Raw genomic sequence first — 18951 nt, 5'->3', positions numbered from 1 at the left:
AGATCTGCAATGTTGCACAGGCAGGCAGAAGCAAAACGACACAGAAGACAAAATGACACAACAAGGCAAATTGATTCCAAATAATAATACTTTTTTACCAAAAATGTTGTGTATACAGAAGTTTTATGATGGGATAAATGATGGAATACAGAATACAGCTAAAGAATATCTTCAGTCTGTAATACAGAAATACTGTTTGCTGTGTATTGATCTGTTAACATTACTTTTTAACATGAAGATTTGTGTATATTTATACTTGATTTTTTAATTATATTAATTCTATTGAACAATTTTCAGTAAAGAATAGCTTCACTTTCTCATGTACAGTACAAATACTGTTTGCTGTTTGCGTATTGATTTTTTAAGTTTAGTTTCTAAGATGAAGAGTTGTATACATTTATATATATTAAGTACATCAAACTTTTAAAAATTAAGCACACACAACTTTCATATATTAAGTGAATTAAACATGCCTCATAGGAATTTGTAATACTGCTAAAACGCCCACTAGGGGGCAACCCGGGCTACTAGTATGAAGTAAAGTAATTAATTTATCTCATTGTTTGAAAGATAGAGAGCCCTTAAAAAAAGGAAGAAAATGGTTTAAGTTTACGAGGAAGTAACATACAGCATTTGTCTCAAAAAAACTTTCAGAATTTTTCTAGAAATGACCTTACATTGTATGTTAGTATTAGTTTGCAATAAACAGAGTAATTTTTTGAAACCATTAAGTTTTTTTTTTAATAACCCTGTATTGAAGATAAAATTAGAGATGTTTCCAAAATACATTAGTTTGTATTGTTCTTTTTCTTTTTTGACTTAAAAATAAGAATATGTTTATTTTAATAAAGCATTTTACATTTAAGATTTAGTTACACTCAAAAGACATGAGCCACTTTATTTTAAACCAAGAGCATGAGTGTGTGTGCATCTCTTTCTCATAGTTTTGAACTATTAATGTTTGTGAGAAGTGTATATATTTATGAATTAACCTTTACTCCATTTCAATTTTCTGAAAAACAATTACTACTATATGTTAATATTTGTTTTATAATAGATGGAATAATAATTTTGATTGTAAGTTTAGCAAAGTAATGATAATTAACCATGATAGTCATGAAAAATTATTTAGTTATGCATAAAATAATGTAAGGTCAAGAATTCTGAGTTTGTTGCAATATGACCAAAAAACAGAAAAAAAATTAAATTATCTCACCATTTATTCAATAACAAAATATAATCAGAAGTAAATAAATTTTATAATATACTAGTTGTTACCCGCAACTTCACCCATGCAGATTTTGCAAGCAAACATCATTTATATTCAGTATTTCAACAACCACAGTAATTGTTATATAACACCTACTGCTGAGAATCAAGCAAACTGTTTTCAATTTGATCAATTTTCTGGAACATTTACATTCATTCTATAATCGAACCAATATGCAATAACAAATTTGAATTTAAAACGGTTCAAACATTTGGTTAAAAAATTGAAATATATAAAAATATTTATAACAATGTCTGAAATGTTATAATTTAATACACCTAAGTACTCAATGAAGACTAAACATAGTTGAAAACAAAAAATTGCATCTAAAATAGTAGAAGCCCTTCTTCAGATTAAACTTTAATCCTTTCTCTCTCCCCCGTGGGGGGAATTTCGAACATTCCCTTCTTAGTGTGCATTTTCATGATGTACCCCGTGTACCAAATTTCATCTCTTTAGGTTCAGCTCCTGGTCAATGATGAATCAAATCACTGTCAGTCAGTCAGGACAAGTTATTTTATATATTTAATCCATAACCATTCAAATGATCTTACTATTATTCTGTCAAGTATTTTTTTAAAAAAGCAAGTATAAAATAGCCAAAACTACAATAGCATTTTTCATATAAAATATTAATATATAATAATGGCTTTACTGTTATTTTTATTAGTGATATTTATTTAATTAAGGAAATGATGTAGCTATTTAATATTATGATGTTGATGGTGACATTGCCTACTGAATATTTCAATAATGAATCCATTCATTGAAAAACTCAAAACAACAACAATTTTTGTTTTTGATAATACACTTATTGACAAAAAAAGTTATGCATTGAGATAGAATTACCTGATTACTGCAGAACATGGCATACAGCTGTATATTGATTGCATGTCAGATCATGTCACTAGAGTGCCTTACAATTGCTATTCCAGTATTCTATAGAAAGGTTCAAAATTTGGAGGCATTAAATGCCAGGCATACCTATATGACAAAGACATTCTCAAATGCACCAGCTGTGTATAAAGATCACATTTTTGGACTAAAGAAAGGAGGAGGCTGTTCTGACCTGACCTGATTGTGAAGTGTTACAGTGTGAGAGCAGACAGACCAAGAGGGACAATTGTCTGATCATGAGACAAGCACAAAGTGTGGCAACATGATGGAGACATCAAGAGACTAGGCAGACCAAGCATGTTGCCACACTTGCTTGGTCTGTCTGGTCTCTTGAATTTTAGGGTAGGTGGGACATCAGCCTAAAAGACTGAAGGATATGGAACATAGTTGCAACATCTGTGGGGTAACTCTGTCACAGAATATTTCATGGGAAAACATAGGTTGTAATTGCTTATTACCATTATCAGTATGTTTGCACTAATAAAGTATCATTCATTTCCAATCCCTCCTTTATTCAGAGAGTTTTTTTATACAGTCATTGACAAAAATGTTATCTTATCCTATAAACTGTATCAGTGTACTTTATGTAAGAAATTTAATTTTATTAAATTAATATGTAAGTAATTGTCTGTTAATTCATAAATATAATAACGTAAATTTGTACTAGTTTTAATTTTTCTTATTAATGAAGGAATCAATATTTAAGATTTTAAATTTACATATTAAAAATTTAAAACAGTTTCTAATATAATAAAATATTGTTGGATTAATTTTAATTAAAAAGCCTATTATTTTCAGGGTTATAATATGAAGCATACATTGTATAAGTGGGCCAATTTGAACTTTGCAAGTCATTGGGTGGCTTTTGCTACTTATATTTTCAACATTTTGGTATAAATACTTTTTTATTAACACAAATTGATTACATCTATTAATATGCCTAGATTCTAATTTTTTTTCAGAATAAATAAATAAATTGTTTTAAGCAGCTAATTAAAGTAATTATATCATATTTGATAAAAAAAAATGAATCTTCAATAATATGAAGAACTGATACATGTTTTTATCAATATTACATTACAATGTAATAAAATTGTATTATATTATATCTTTTATATAGAATTATTAAATTATACATTTTTCTATAACTTTCGTTTAGTTTTTTATTTAATATTAATATCTAGAATTTTAAATAGACATTCTTTTTGTAGTTAAAAAAGATGGTAAAATTGTCAAATGAGATAAATTATCTGAGGTGATAATTATTTAAAACATTTTTCATATAAACAATATAAGAGTTCAGTTTAGGCATTATTTTGAATTTTAGTTTTGTTTCTGTTTAGCATTCAAATTATTTCAGGCTAAGAAAATCTATAAGTATGTGTGTATTAAATTTATATAAACTAACTAGAATTATGAATTGTTGTTTTTCCTAGTAATTAATTAAGGTGAAGAACATATACAGTATGTATGAAACTTTAATTTTCTTGAAGAAACAAAACTTGCTATTCTATTAATACTTTAGTGTACTTCAATTATTTCAAATTTTGTTTTTACAGTGTAATGAATACAGAATTAATTAGGAAATGCATATTATAAATTAATAATTCCTTTAATCCATGGATGATAATTGTCCACTTTTGTGTAAAAACCATATTTTCCCTTTCGTCCACATCCTTCACCCCAACTGACTATACCAATTAAGTACCACATTCCTTGATGTTCTGTAATAAATGGTCCACCACTGTCTCCTTTACAAGCATCTCCAATTATTTCTTCAGCATATCCAGCACAAAACATATTCCTGGTTGTCTAAATAATGATAAATAAAAATTAGAAATTTAATTAATTTAAAATAAAATTATCATCCCTCTATTTTTGTATATTGTATTTTATGAAATTACTTAGTATATAAGTAAAAAAAGATAATCAAGAATATTGATAGTTTAAGTTTAATTTTTTTTTATCATCTCATTTATATAGATCATTTTCAGGACAATGGAAAGAATAGTTTGAAGTAAATGTTCAAATCGTTAATCATAAATGAAACAAGAAAAATAAAATAAACACACAATTGGTAATTATACACATAAAATAAAATGTTATTTTAGCTGTAGAACATTTAAGTGGACTACAGCTTCAATGAATTTGACTATATAAACTTTCAAGAGTTAGAAAGGAATTTTAGATCTTTCTAATTCAAAGCATGCACACCTTGTAGTTTTTATTTACATATCTTGATTTGGTCTATCATTGTGTAATATTCAGAAAACATTACATTTCTGATAACCTTAACTTTTTTCCAAAGATTCTCTGCATCCTTAGTGGTGATCAGTAGTCATATAATCTCTGGAAAAAGTTCCTGCTAGTGTACTCTATATAAGCAGTAATCACTCCTGTGATTACTCAAGGCAAGCTCCTGAGTCGTCGTTCCCAAGATTATTCCTTATTAATAGTAAGACTGCCAATACTATTTTAAACTAGCAATTGCAGGTATTAATACCGAAATTGACAAACTAACCAATTTGATCATCAGTATCTAATGTTTTAGATAAGGAAGACCCATATCATAGACATTGTCCAACAAACATTGTCAATCTTCAATCAATATCCATGTGAATTTAAAAACACTTGAGAATAAATATGTTAACAAATTAAGGCCATATTTAAGGAAATGTATTATTATAAAGAACAGCTTTTAGAACACAAAATTATTAAATATAATATAATGTTTAAAAAAACACTGATAGTCTGAAGAAGACAACTTTATGAATTCTCCTGCTAATGTCTGAATGGAATTGAATTTCTAACAACTTTTTTACAAATATTTCTTATTGTATGTCACTAGGAGACTTTGCCACCTGCTTACTACATGGGCTTGCTCATTTGTTCAAAAATTATGTGACTATTCATCAATTCCCAGTCCTGCAGTTCATTTTTTTGGCAACAAAAAATGTCATGATTTTAAGCTAAATATTTTATATAATCTGGTAAGTAAAAATAAAAACAAAATGGCTAGTCTCTTACAATGAATTGAGACAAAGCTAAACAAGATTAGAGATGTTAGGAATACGAAATGTACAGAAAAGATAACAATATCATTATTCTAGTACATTCATAACAAGGATTCAGGAGCTTGTCTTTGTACCTTTATTTTAGTTAAGACAATGCAGATAAAGAAAAAGGAAATACAGTTTTGGATTTGTATAATTTTGATATCATAAGGACATACAGATAAGCAAAAACAAAAGAATATTAAATTATAAATTTTACTTATACAAATTTGTATATGTTTTTGACACAATTAAACAGTTTTAAGAGTAATTTTGTATAAATTTGTTCCATTAGGGTATGCTGTCAAAAAAACATTTTTTAAGTTGTCAGATTGACTTAAAATTTTAAGTAATGTTTCAAATCTTATGTGGTATGTCCATATTCACAACCAAAGATCAAGACTTAGTGTTAGAAGTTAACCAATTACCATTCACTTTACTTTTATTATGTGAATGCTTATTGGTTAACTTCTAACTGTTGATCCTTGGTTGTGAATAAGTGTTCCAAGAACTGTTTTTTAGTAGTAAGTTCTCCAAAGATGGACATAAAATTCTCAATTACATTTGGACTGATTATTGAAGTCAGAAATTAACATGCAACAATAGAGTAGGTTTCTTTGTGGATATAGCGAATGTCTAAAAACACTACTTCATTGTTTGAAAGATATAATCCAAATTAAGTTTGAGATAAAAGACTTTTTTTCTGGCACAGCCTTGACTTTGTCTATTTTGTAGGAGTGTGGATGTAGGAACTGATCAAAATACATTGAAGATTAGCTTGAAAATGAAAGTACTCAATGGACAGACTGACTCAACTTGTGTGGTCTGAATTCAATAGAATATTTACAGTATATTCTAGAAAGATAATATACAGATTGACAATATTAAAAGTTAAAGACTGTATGTACATTTTACAAAATGCTGCTACCAAGTGGCATTGATTATTCAGCTTATTCTTAGTGCAAATTACAGAATCTGTATTTTTAGTGGGTACAATTTGGCAAAGCTGAGCTGTTTTGGGAATGTGTTGCATCAAAACCCATTTTTGAAATTAAATTGCATCCTTAATAATAATGGATACACATTTATTCTGTTATTAAAATGAAAGCATTCAAATAAAAACTACTTGAACTATAAACAATTTTTAGAATAAGATAATTACTAAAAGTATTAAAGGATAATATTTTAAAATTATAGAAATAATGAAAATCATTTCTAGCAAAAGATACATAGTAAGAGTCCTGATAATTTGAAATAGATGGGAAGATTGGACTGAGACTACCTCGAATTAAAAAGAACTCTGAATAAGGAACAAAACTGTAAATCAAAATCCTGAGCTCAGCTCATTTGGTAGAATTGTATCAACAGATTATATTACACTTTTTTTTTACTGTTTCTTTAAATATAAAAGGCTTTTAAACTAATACTTTATTTCTGTTTGTTAAAAAATTTCAATGATGTAACTTAAGATTTATTTAAAAATAAACTATTCATCTGATTACTTAAGTCTTTTCCAAGTCTTATGTATCCAAGTTATATTAAGTTGTTAATACTATCTGTAAATTTTAATTTTTACTTTTGAGAAATGACTGTAATAAACTGTATTGCATAATTTTGTTAAATTATCACTTTGCCAATAGCAACTAATTATTATTAATTGTTATTTAAGTGAAGGTACAATGATTAGATAAATTGATTTGGTGAAATTAAAAAATTACTTTAAAAAACTTACACGATAGTTTGTGGATTGACGACAAACATCCCAATTTACAATTGGCATTCGAAGTTCTTGTAGAAATCTTGGCTGAGCTCCACCTTCTTTTAATTGGCCCCATCCTGTTACAGTGCCCATGTATAAAGATTTTTCAAAAAACACATCATTTACAAATTGTTGATCTCCTAAGCATATGGGACTTATATAATCAGTAAACTGAATAGTATGTATCAGTTGAATAAGAGCAATATCATTATCATGATTTCCTCTATTATATCCTGGATGAATGACATAACTCTGAATTCCAGTTATAAATTCTTCTTCTTCTGAATTATACTGATCATGTTTACCCAACTTTATGACAATTCTGTCTTTATCAATTGGCTGTTTTATACGTTTCATATAAAAACAGTGAGCAGCTGTTACTACCCATCTTTCATTCAGTAGACTTCCACCACAAAATGTCTTACGAACTGGATCCCATAAAATTACCTATAAAATATTAATAAGTATACATTGAATATTTTTTTTAATAATCATAATTATTTAATCCTTAATACATTAATAAACTTAATATTTAAAATTTGAGAGTGAATGTAACCTAGTATTTTAAGACTATATTCTCTATATTTCCCCTTAAAGTATAAGTATAGGGAATATAGTCTTATACATTACCATTCATTAATACTTATCATTTTTACTCCCACATAAATAAAAGCTTTTTTCTTTCACATTACCTCTTGAATTAAGTGTAACTATTTGTACATTTCACTTCAGTGAACTCTTTGATGATTAAAGAGAAACTCAAGATTAAGTGATTGTAATTTTAAAAATTGTTAGTTTTGTTTTCTTATCTAGAGAAATAATTGATAAATGAAAATTTGGTTTATTAAAATTTCTCCCTGTATAAATGTAATACCAATAAAAATATGAGTATACTGTTCTTTGAACAAAAAAATTAAATGTGTAACTCAGATATTATATATGTTTAATACAGTAGAACCTCCATTATCCGGACCTCCATTATCCGGATTGTTCAAAATAAACAAAAATTTTATGAATTTGCTGATTTGCACTTGGTGAATTACGACACTGTTTATGTACGTGATGGAATGCATAACTTTTTTTGTTTCAACAACGTGTCACTCAGCATAGTGGTCGTAAACTCTTAAATATATTTTACATAGTAATAAAAATGTAACTTGACATAACATTTATAAATAATTTATATTCAAATTACATCATTTCTATGACCAAGGGCGGCGTAAGGCATGGACGACGTGGGCCACCACCTATGCCTCGCGGTCCGAAGGGTCTCGCGCCTCGAAGGTTTATGCATTACTTAAAAGCCGTGAACGTGATGAAAAAATTTTACTCGTCATAAAACGATAAATAGTTTGTCAAATTTTTATTCATAAAAATGCAGTTTCAACTGCTTTTTATTTTATAAAATCCATCTGCTTGCACCACCAGAGGGCCTTTTAAACAATAGGTAGTCTGTCAGCGTTGGTCAGTAGTAGTCCAAATTCAATACGAGCGTTTGTTTCTTGAAAATTTGGTCACGATTTAAATACAGTATTTACTTTTAATATTACCGATATGTCATTGAAAAGAAATTGTGTTGTATTATCATTAAAAGACAAATTAAAGTGTTTGTTTCGATTATCCGGATTTTTCCTTATCCGGACTACCTTCATCCCCAATTAGTCCGGATAATCGAGGTTCTACTGTACTTAAGTTTTGCCATTTGTTGCCCCATATATATCAAGATAATAACGGATTCTGCCAAATATTTCTCAGTAAATAAAAATCAATTTAATAATTGTCATTTAATGATTTGAAAGATTGCATGTGGAAGTTGTGGGCTTTCATGAATAATAAATGTGATGTCTTATTTAGTTTAATTTCTTCAATTTCCATCTATTAAAGTTGAAGATGACAGAGGAAATAGTCTCATTTTAATCCATCATTGCTAATTTAAGGATACTTTCATCTCTGTCTATGAATGAAAGTGATTTGTGCACATAGTTTTTAAAAATTACAAATTGTGTAAATGATTATATCTTACTTATCAGGTTTTTATTATAGCATATTAATTATTATAATACACTTTTGAATAAACTGAGAGTAAGTTATTATTTTTAATTTAACATTTTATCTCCTTTGTTTCATACTATATACTTATATATGAGAGTGTGCTGAAAAGTTCACTCAGATGCACAATGCAAGAGAGCAAAAACTAATCCGTAAGGGATTACAGGGAGAGGAGGCCATTACTAGAATGCACATGTTTTGATAGTTCATTACAACCATTAGTTTATTTTCTTTGGCAATTTGAATTTGTAACGGTGTCAAGACTGCATTTCAGCAAATGTTGACAGCGTCATAAACTTGTTCCTGCATGGGAAAGGAGCAAAAGAGATTCACTCAGATTCTGCCAACTGTAGACAAAGACTGCCCTTACCTCACATTTCTGAACCAACTACTTTTACTTTATTATTAAATATTACAGGACCAGCCAAAATAAAGTATGACACAAGTCTAAAAAGGTTGAGAACAGCTGCTGCAGAGTGAAAAATCCAGATTTACTCTCTTCTGTTCAAGTGGTTATGTAGCAACTACTGGTTGAATATTAGTAGACATTTTACTAATGATGGCTGCATGGATGATGACCAATAGGCACAATTTCATTGGTTATCATCCATGATAACCTTAACATGGATACCTGTCTAAAATGAAATGATCTCTATATCATTGATGGTCTGCAGGGACAAGGGTTATTAAGTCCAGGATAACAATGCATGACGTTACATCACATCCACCATCCTAGTTTGGTAGGAGGAGAGAAAGATTCAATGAATACTGGCCCAGAATTCTTTCAGTTCCATTGAACATTTGTTGGATGAACAGAAGCAGCAAGTGAGGACAGGCAAAACATATCTTATGTCACTCCCTGAACTGTTGAACATGTTCTAGGGAGAGTGGAAGAATATACTATTTCTTATATTGCACAAACTGGCAAAAGTTATCTAAGAGAGTTATATCTGGAATAGTAGCAACAATATACAGTAGAACCTCGATTATCCGGACTAATTGGGGATGAAGGTAGTCCGGATAAGGAAAAATCCGGATAATTGAAACAAATATTTTAATTTGTCTTTTAATGTTAATACAACACGTTTTCTTTTCGATGACATATCGGTAATATTAAAAATAAATACTGTATTTAAATCGTGACCAAATTTTCAAGAAACAAACGCTCGTATTGAATTTGGACTACTACTGACCAACGCTGACAGACTACCTATTGTTTAAAAGGCCCTCTGGTGGTGCAAGCAGATGGATTTTATAAAATAAAAAGCAGTTGAAACTGCATTTTTATGAATAAAAATTTGACAAACTATTTATCGTTTTATGACGAGTAAAATTTTTTCATCACGTTCACGGCTTTTAAGTAATGCATAAACCTTCGAGGCGCGAGGCCCTTCGGACCGCGAGGCATAGGTGGTGGCCCACGTCGTCCATGCCTTACGCCGCCCTTGGTCATAGAAATGATGTAATTTGAATATAAATTATTTGTATGTCAAGTTATATTTTTATTACGACGCAAAATAAATTTAAGAGTTTACGACCACTGTGCCGGGTGAGACGTTGTTGAAACAAAAAATGTTATGCCTTCCATCACGTACATAAACAGTGTTGTAATTTGCCAATTGCAAATCAGCAAATTCGTACAATTTTTGTTTATTTTGAACAATCTGGATAATCGAGGTTCTACTGTATTTCAATAAAAGGAATTAATTCTGTAGGGTACAGTAGGGATGTCCAATTACTTTTGGTAGATGATAAAAAAATAAAATTATAAATATACTAACTTACATTAAATTATTTATGTTGTTCTTTTAAAAGTAATTAAGCTTTTCAAAATGAGCAAGAAGGAATTGAAAATGCTTGGGCTTTAAATATTTAAAAATGTTACTGAAGTACTTTTAACATAATTTATTTTGCATATTGCATAAAATTTCACTTTAATCTTACAAGCTCTATCCTAACAGTTCATTACAGAAGGTTTGTTATTTTCTTTGTTGTTCTGTTTCTGTACAGTATCACTGTTGTCTACTGCATATTAAAGAAAATGCAGTTCCTATGCAATTCTCAATAGGGAGTACTATATAAACTTATATCTATAAGCAATAATGTGATGAATATCTTATTAACTATTTGTTAGTAAAGTAATGCAGTTTTTAGTATTTAATATCTTGCTAAAATCATGAGTTGATAAATGTCTTTTTGTAGCATATTAGCAAGGACTATGAACAAGTTATAATATTCTCTGTAAGAAATAATTGAAAAGAAAAATTTTCCAATATTTGAATCATTTTGAGGAGTACATTATGTTTGGATAATAGAATATAGCTATATTTCAGTTATAAAAGATTTTTAACTGATAATTAATGTAAACTTTCATGAAGAATCTGAACTAATTGGCAATTATGTTAAGGCAATGGAATTCAATCTATGGATCCTGGACCAAATCTAATCCACAAGCATATTTGATATATCACTTATACATGATAGGAATAGATATACTTTTTTTATAAATTTAGAATCTACAAAATATTTATGATCCACCTACTTATGGTTTATGCATAATTTTGCCTGCCAATCAGAAAGTTTTGGCATTACTGCATTAAGACATTGTTTCTACTCTGCCAGATTGTGAGTTTGAATTCCACTTTGGTCATGGATATTTATTTGTTGGATTTTAATTTGAATTGTGGCATTTCAAATAAAACTAAACTAAATATATTATTTACTATTATATAATGATATTAAAATGATGGTAAATTCATACCTGCCAGGGATGAGCACCTTTTTTTGCTTCATGACCACCTACAACTTTATCAAGATCAATCTGAGGTTTCTTTTTATCTGGTTGTCCAATTTTAGGTCTTCCACAAACTGAAAAACAAATTTACACATATGTATACACACACACATTATATATATATGAAATGGAAATAATAATAATAATAATAATAATACTGAATAGATTGGTCTTAATATTGCATTTTGAAGATGAAAGTATATGCAATATATATATATATATATATATATATATTGATATCATACACCACACAGCTAATACACCATTTGCACTAGATGGAAGTGATATATATCTATAAAACAGCAAGAGAAGACAAGTGTATAAACAATAAGAATGAACTATCCTTATCTTATTAAGTGTCGTAAATAAGAGTAGCATGGCAAACTCTTATTTACAACACTTGAGAAGCCAAAAGCGATCCTTCTATCTACAGAGCATGCGCAAGTTTAACACGATGATTGCACGAGTTTCCTTAGAACACTGCGAAAACGTTTGTGAAAATATTTGGAAATAAGCACTGTTTTGGTTTACAGCAGAAGTAAGTCGTTTATTTTACAGTGTGTATAGAGGAGATTATTTATACAGTACTTATTCTACTATGCAGTTGCAAGCTGAAAAAAGCTATAGACAGTGTGTTGTGTTGTTAATTAGAACAAATACAGTATTATCATATTGAAAATATAATATTAAGACCAATCTATTCAGTATTATTATTCCATTTTCTTTTATTTCATAGTAAATTGATATGGGAAAAGTTCAAACATTCAGCAAATCTTCCACACATATAATTAAAGAGCACTGGAATTTAGTTACAAGTAAATAACTAATACATATTTGTAATATTTGTTTACTTATATTCTTATATTTCTGTTAAATTATTTCAAGTTTTATCTTTTTATACATTATTTATGAATATAAAATGATAATTTTCAATGTTTGAAATCCAAGAAGTTAATTTACTATGCATTTTTAAATTAATTCTACATTTATAAACGATTTTTATTTAGTTCCATACTAATAAACAGTTTTGACTAAAAAAATTTCTTTCTTCTCTTCAATGCATTTTGAAATATTTTTTAGACAATGATAATGCTTAGCTAAAGATAGTACAAAAGAAATAACTAGGTAAAACAGAATTTAGAGAATCTTAAATTTAGTATTTCTTGTAAAATTGACTTTCATATTTCCTATAAGCTGAAAGAATGAACATTTTAAATAAATTTTGAATTATTTTGAAAGTTTTTTTACTTCCATTTGATAAATTTATAAAAATAAATCAAGTACAAAGAAATAGAAGAATCCAAACAATCAAATTTGTTTTAATAACAAACTTGATTGTTTGGATATAATAATATCAAATATAAAATTAATAAACCTACCGTTATCAATATTAATTTTTCTTGAAATATAAACATAAGCTGATGCTTGATTTTGACATCCAGTATTTTTATCTTCAATAATACATGTATATACACCACTTAGTTTTGAAGTTGCATTATTTATTAAAAGAAATCCATTTTTTACTGGCTGATAATGTTCAGAGTGAATAATTAATTCTCCATTTCTTTTCCAAATAACCTTCATTGTTGGTCTTGATGCAGAACATTGAACAAAATCAAAATCACCTTCTCGTATTGTTATATTTTTAGGTTTATGTTTAAAATCTAAAAACAAAATTATATATTTTTATTAATAATTATGGAATAACCTTAGATATTTATGTTAGCTGTGTTCTCTCACTTAAACTTAAGTCATATCAAATAGTTAATATTTGAACTAATAATTTATTACTATTTATTCTGAATAGAATATATATATAGATATTGTAATTAGTTAATTGTAAATAAATAATATAATTAAGGATTACTTATGCTGCAGTCATCGGTTTGCAATCTCATTTCGACTGATGTATTTACATAATACATCACACCATCAGGAGTAACAGCTGCACATGTATAAAGGCCTTTTAAATTTGTAGACATTGAATGAATCCAGAGTATTGTTCCATTGTTTACTATACTAACGCTTGGTATTGGTGTACGTCCTCCTAAGAATTGACCATCTTTCATCCTATATGAATATTATAAAAAAAATTCTTATTTTATAATATTTTTTAGTCGAAACATTAAGACTAAATTATTTAACTTTTACTATTTATACTAGTTTTTATATAATCTTGACTTATATTTTAAAGATTTTTGGTATAGCTGTAAAAATCAGTATATATATATATATATCAAATGAGGGTCTGTCTCACTTTATGATTGATTCAACATATAGCCAAATCATGTGACAATGAACTGCCATAATAAAATAAGGTTTAATGTAAAATAAACATTCATTTTATAAGCTTATGCTTAGCACCAACCAAATCATTAGTGTGAATTGCAGCTAAACACACTCCTGATGAAATCATTTTTTAAAGTTTTTGTGATAAACATTTTGACTTCAGAGGTCTTGGAATGAATTATTAAAAAGCAATATATTACTGAGTTCACATTATAATTTAATTACAGATTATTAACTACAGATATTAAATAGAGTTTATTGTAATAAAGTGGGGATCTGGTGTTTAGATGAAATTTTTTCAATGGATATGTAAATTTATAAAAAATTGATTTGCTTTTAAGAATTATAACTTTAAATCTAAAAAATTTATGGTGTGATCTGAAGATGCAATTATTAAACTCAAAAATATTTGTATAGTCTTGATGGACATCATTTTATTCACATCTATTTGAAAAATTAAACAAATATTTTGATATATTAAAATTTTTAAAGTTGAAAATTTGTTGACTCATGTATTATCAACTTTTTTACAGATTTCTTTGTTAATAAATCATAAAGTGAAGACCATAATTGTACACATTTTAGAAATGAAGTGGTATAATTTGTCTGTTAAAATAAAAATATTTACTTCATATATTTCTCATAAATATTTAGCTATCTTCAGCTTAAGTTATCAACTAATAACTTAAAAAGTTCATAAATAAATAAATCTCTTGTATAAAAGTATGGTTTTATTTGTTAACATTATTTTAGTATATTATGGCTTACAAATTTAAATTGCATGATGCATTGCAATTTAAAAGTAACCAATATTTGTAAAAACCATGTTTTGTCTAAGATGTAGATCTTAGACAAAACATGGTTTTTATACAGAAATCTTTAAAAGGGTATGTGATTTTACTTCACTAACAAGAAGGTTGAGTTCCAAATTGCACAATGAAAATATTGTCTTAAAGCTAATTACAGTATATGAAAGTGTAAAATCATATTTACACTACAGGATTTTCCATAAATTACATAATGCTATTTTTATACTGTACTTTCCAACTACTATCCAACCCCTCTTATCCTCTGTAATGCTGTTGACATACCCACCCCCAAAATTATGTAATGAATATCCTCAATCAATTCCCTTAATTGTACTAAGAAATAATATACAGCATTGGGTACTAAACATTATTTTATTAATTACATGTGTAAAGTATAAAGCAGTGTGACAACTAATACAATTTGCTATGGAAAACTTTTTTGGACAAATCAGATAATGAAATAGCCAAACCTGAGAAGTTGTCACCATTTGGAAAAAACTACCAGTAGCTTAATCCCTACATATTTAATGACAACAGTCAATTTAAATTCCTAGCATTACATAACATTTTTGTAAAACACCCACACCCCCTTGTAACATATAACGATTAACTACATATTCATCCATACACATCTGTGTTGTGTAATTTATGGACAGCTCCTACCATTTATTAAATGTGCAAGAGCACCAGGCCTAAAACAATTCAAAAGTAAAAGTAAATAAATAAATCCTAAAAATCCCCTTCAGAGCAAGGTAAGCACTGAAAAACAATATGTCAGCAAAGTGCCATAAAATGAAGCATTATAAAGCAGGGTATGCCTATAATCATAATTGTCTAAATGCTTTTCATTATATAAAAAATAAATTACAATAGAAAAAAGTAAATTTGGATGTTTTCAAATCTACATTAAAATAATTTAGTATTTAAATCAAAATTATTAACAATTTAGTAATTTTGTTGCTTAAATTATTAAAAAGTTTATAACTCTGTTTCATTCTTACCACCGTATTTTTGCCGTCTGATCCTTTGGCTTGCAGAATAAGGTACCAGATTGTCCTATTATTATTGTTGTGTTTTGTGGAATTTCAGAAAATACTTCCGGAGAAGGTTTATCTTGTAAATTATTTTTCAGTTTTGGTGGTTTTGTTGGAATATGATCTTCTAAATCTAAATCTTCATCAGTCATTTCTAAAAATGTTATTTAAAAAAGTTATATATAAAATAGCAAGATAAATTTTTAAATTTAAAACCATCATTTTTTTTTGTATTACTCAGTTAATTGTATGTATAGGATATATAAGTGTCTTGCTAATAAATTTTGGGAAAAATAATTGTAAAGTATAACAAAATATGTTAAATTAGATTATTGATAATTAAATGAGATTAATTACTTCAAGCAGATAATATTGATTATTTAATAAGGATTCTGGAAGGTTAAGTATGATCATTTGTGACAGAAAAGAGAATTTATTGAATATACGAACAGAAATGAAAGAATTAGATAATTTCAATATGCAGAATAACCAAAAAGTGCTTATGCATTGTTAATTTGACAATTGAAAATCATTAGAACAATCTTTAACTGTTGTATGACAGAAGTGAGAAATTATCTTTCATAATATCCCAAAATAAACTGTCACATGTCTATATCCATTGAATTTATCAAATATTCTCTAACAAGAAAACTCAGGTGAATCTCACAAATAAGAACTGTGTCCACTTTGTATGTTTTCAGGTTTATATCTTGAATGTGAGTAAAACTGGATGCATTAAGTAAAAGTAAATTATTACACATTTGCATGCAATAATACTTATTGTATATAGAGATTTCTGAAAATATTCTTATAATTGATCGATTTAACATATTACAATTAAAATTTTAATCCAACATTTCAGAAAACTAACAAAATAAGATCAGTTATTTATGATCCTTTCGTCTTATTGATTGAGCTCCATATAAATGTGTAAAGTTATATTAAGTTGTTGTTATATTCTGAGACAGAGATTTGAATCTCCAAGAGTTAATAAATATATATTCTGATTTTTTTAAGGCCGAGTTTTTGTTGAAAATTTGTATCTAAAGAAGTTTTATGTGGAAATTCCCATATTTAAATTAATATTAAACTAATATCAATTTGTTATAATTAAATAATTAAAAAATAAAATATATATTTATTAATGATAAATATATCTGTTTTAATTCAGACAGGAAATTTATGAATATTCCATACTAACTAAAATCTTCTCCTTTTCTGTGAATCCAATACTGTAGTTCAAATCCTGAAAATTCTGCAAAATTGTCTGTTGTGAACTCAATCAAAACATTATTTTCAGTAGAAGTTAAGTTATTACTTTCATTTAATCTTCCGCAAAATAATCCTAAGGATGATGAATCTACAATATTAAAAGTAATACTTCTTAATATCAAAAATTTTGAATTTATTCAAAGCTTTCTTGAAAAACAAGAAGCTTATCAGTTATATTTTATTAAATATAAGAACTTACTTTGAGTTAATCCATCTTTTATTTCTAATTTATCATAAGAACAGTTTTCATCTATTTCCATTGTAAGATCATCAATTATTATTGTTACTACAAAATTTTCAGGTGCCGCAATTTTGATTTTGCATTTTGCATTTCTTGGATAATTATGTGGATAATAAGGACTTGAAATTGTACCATTCGTTTTTGACTTCTTCCATTTACAACCTGAAAGAATAATATAATAATTTTTCATTAACTAAAATTGAATATAAAATTATTAATATGCATTTATTATTCAGTCATAAACAGTAGTAACACAGTAGCTGTTTAATTCATTAAGGAATCTCTAGGTCTAGATGTTTCATCTTCAGATATTTTCATATTTATTTTTTTTTTGAAGCATCTTGGCTTTAAAAAGTGTTGATGTGAAACAAATAAGCTCCTTCTTTGTGAGTTAAACAGCTATTTTGTATCTGCCATCAAGGAGTCAAAAGGAGGATTAAAAAATGTTTACAAGTTGCTTTGGCAAAGAGCTCACTTTATTACATAGTGATTTATAGTCAAGTGTATGATCTGTGTGGGTGCCATTTAGTTGAATACTCAAATAATAAATGTTTAAAATTAACTTTAAATATTACATATGCTGAAAACTAATGAAAAACACAATTATTTATTCATAGTTTAAAAATAGCAGTATTTTTAAAAGTTATGTTGCATTGATTTTATTAAATATGTTTAGTTTTTTCTTCCATGTACTGTACAATATATACCTTACATTTAAATTTTGTTCTTAAATAACTTTAAATGTCCTTTAGTTTAACTTTTATAACTATGTTAATTTATAAGCTATTAAAAATATACTTTAACCATTAATGAACGTTTATTACTTCCTGCTTTATTGGAGGTCTTGCAGTTTATTATAAGTCCCAACAAAGCACTTTCAGGCATTTTGGCCCATCATCAGGGTATAAACCTTAGAATTTTGCAAACCAGAGTGAAAAACCTTAAAACATTAGCATTTTCAGTAATTAATAATTAAGTTTTATTAACTCTTATATAAAATTTAAGATGTTTTATATAAAATCTATATACTACAAATTAAAGATCATAAAAAGTTATAAAGTGTTTACAGAAGCTGTAATTTCTGAATTAATTTTTGATATACAGTCGACCCCCCTATAACGTATGTTCCTATAATGACAATTCCTATAACGTAGCGAAAAAATTGTAGAAACTTTCGTATAAAGTACCTCCTATAACGTCGTTTCGCGACAAGATTGATAGAGTCTGGACCAATAGTGGATGAGCAGCCAAACTACTTACCTCCGACCCTGCGCCACGCTACGGAGCGGCTAAATTGAGTTTGCTATCGTCTGTTTAGTATTATATATAAATTATATATAAATTAGGTACTGTACATATAATTATATATTAATTATATATAAATTAGCTACTGTATATATAATTATATATTAACTTAATTTATTGTAAGTTTATTATAATTATATATATGCTTTCTGCCGCCTGGCAACACGCTACGGAGATTT

At 27.5% G+C, this 18951-nt stretch overlaps 1 protein-coding gene across 1 annotated transcript in view; it reads right to left on the bottom strand.

The window, feature by feature from the left end:
- Positions 1 to 3627: 3627 nt before the first annotated feature.
- Positions 3628 to 18951, bottom strand: part of LOC111633284 (tolloid-like protein 1) — a 33647-nt gene continuing 18323 nt past the window's right edge. The window contains exons 12-19 of the mRNA XM_023377821.1: positions 17426 to 17629; positions 17156 to 17314; positions 15922 to 16108; positions 13690 to 13892; positions 13202 to 13486; positions 11790 to 11896; positions 6953 to 7426; positions 3628 to 3979 (exon numbers count right to left, since the gene is read on the bottom strand). Of these exons, the coding sequence (XP_023233589.1) occupies positions 3761 to 3979; positions 6953 to 7426; positions 11790 to 11896; positions 13202 to 13486; positions 13690 to 13892; positions 15922 to 16108; positions 17156 to 17314; positions 17426 to 17629 (1838 nt within the window). The 3' untranslated portion in view covers positions 3628 to 3760. The remainder of the gene's footprint in view (positions 3980 to 6952; positions 7427 to 11789; positions 11897 to 13201; positions 13487 to 13689; positions 13893 to 15921; positions 16109 to 17155; positions 17315 to 17425; positions 17630 to 18951) is intronic.

Source organism: Centruroides sculpturatus, unplaced genomic scaffold, assembly GCF_000671375.1.
Source record: "Centruroides sculpturatus isolate CEXI.00-Female unplaced genomic scaffold, Cexi_2.0 scaffold579, whole genome shotgun sequence".
Classification (NCBI taxonomy): Eukaryota; Metazoa; Arthropoda; class Arachnida; order Scorpiones; family Buthidae; genus Centruroides; species Centruroides sculpturatus.
The sequence above is the reverse complement of the archived record's forward strand: the minus strand, read 5'-3'. Positions and strand labels throughout refer to the sequence as shown.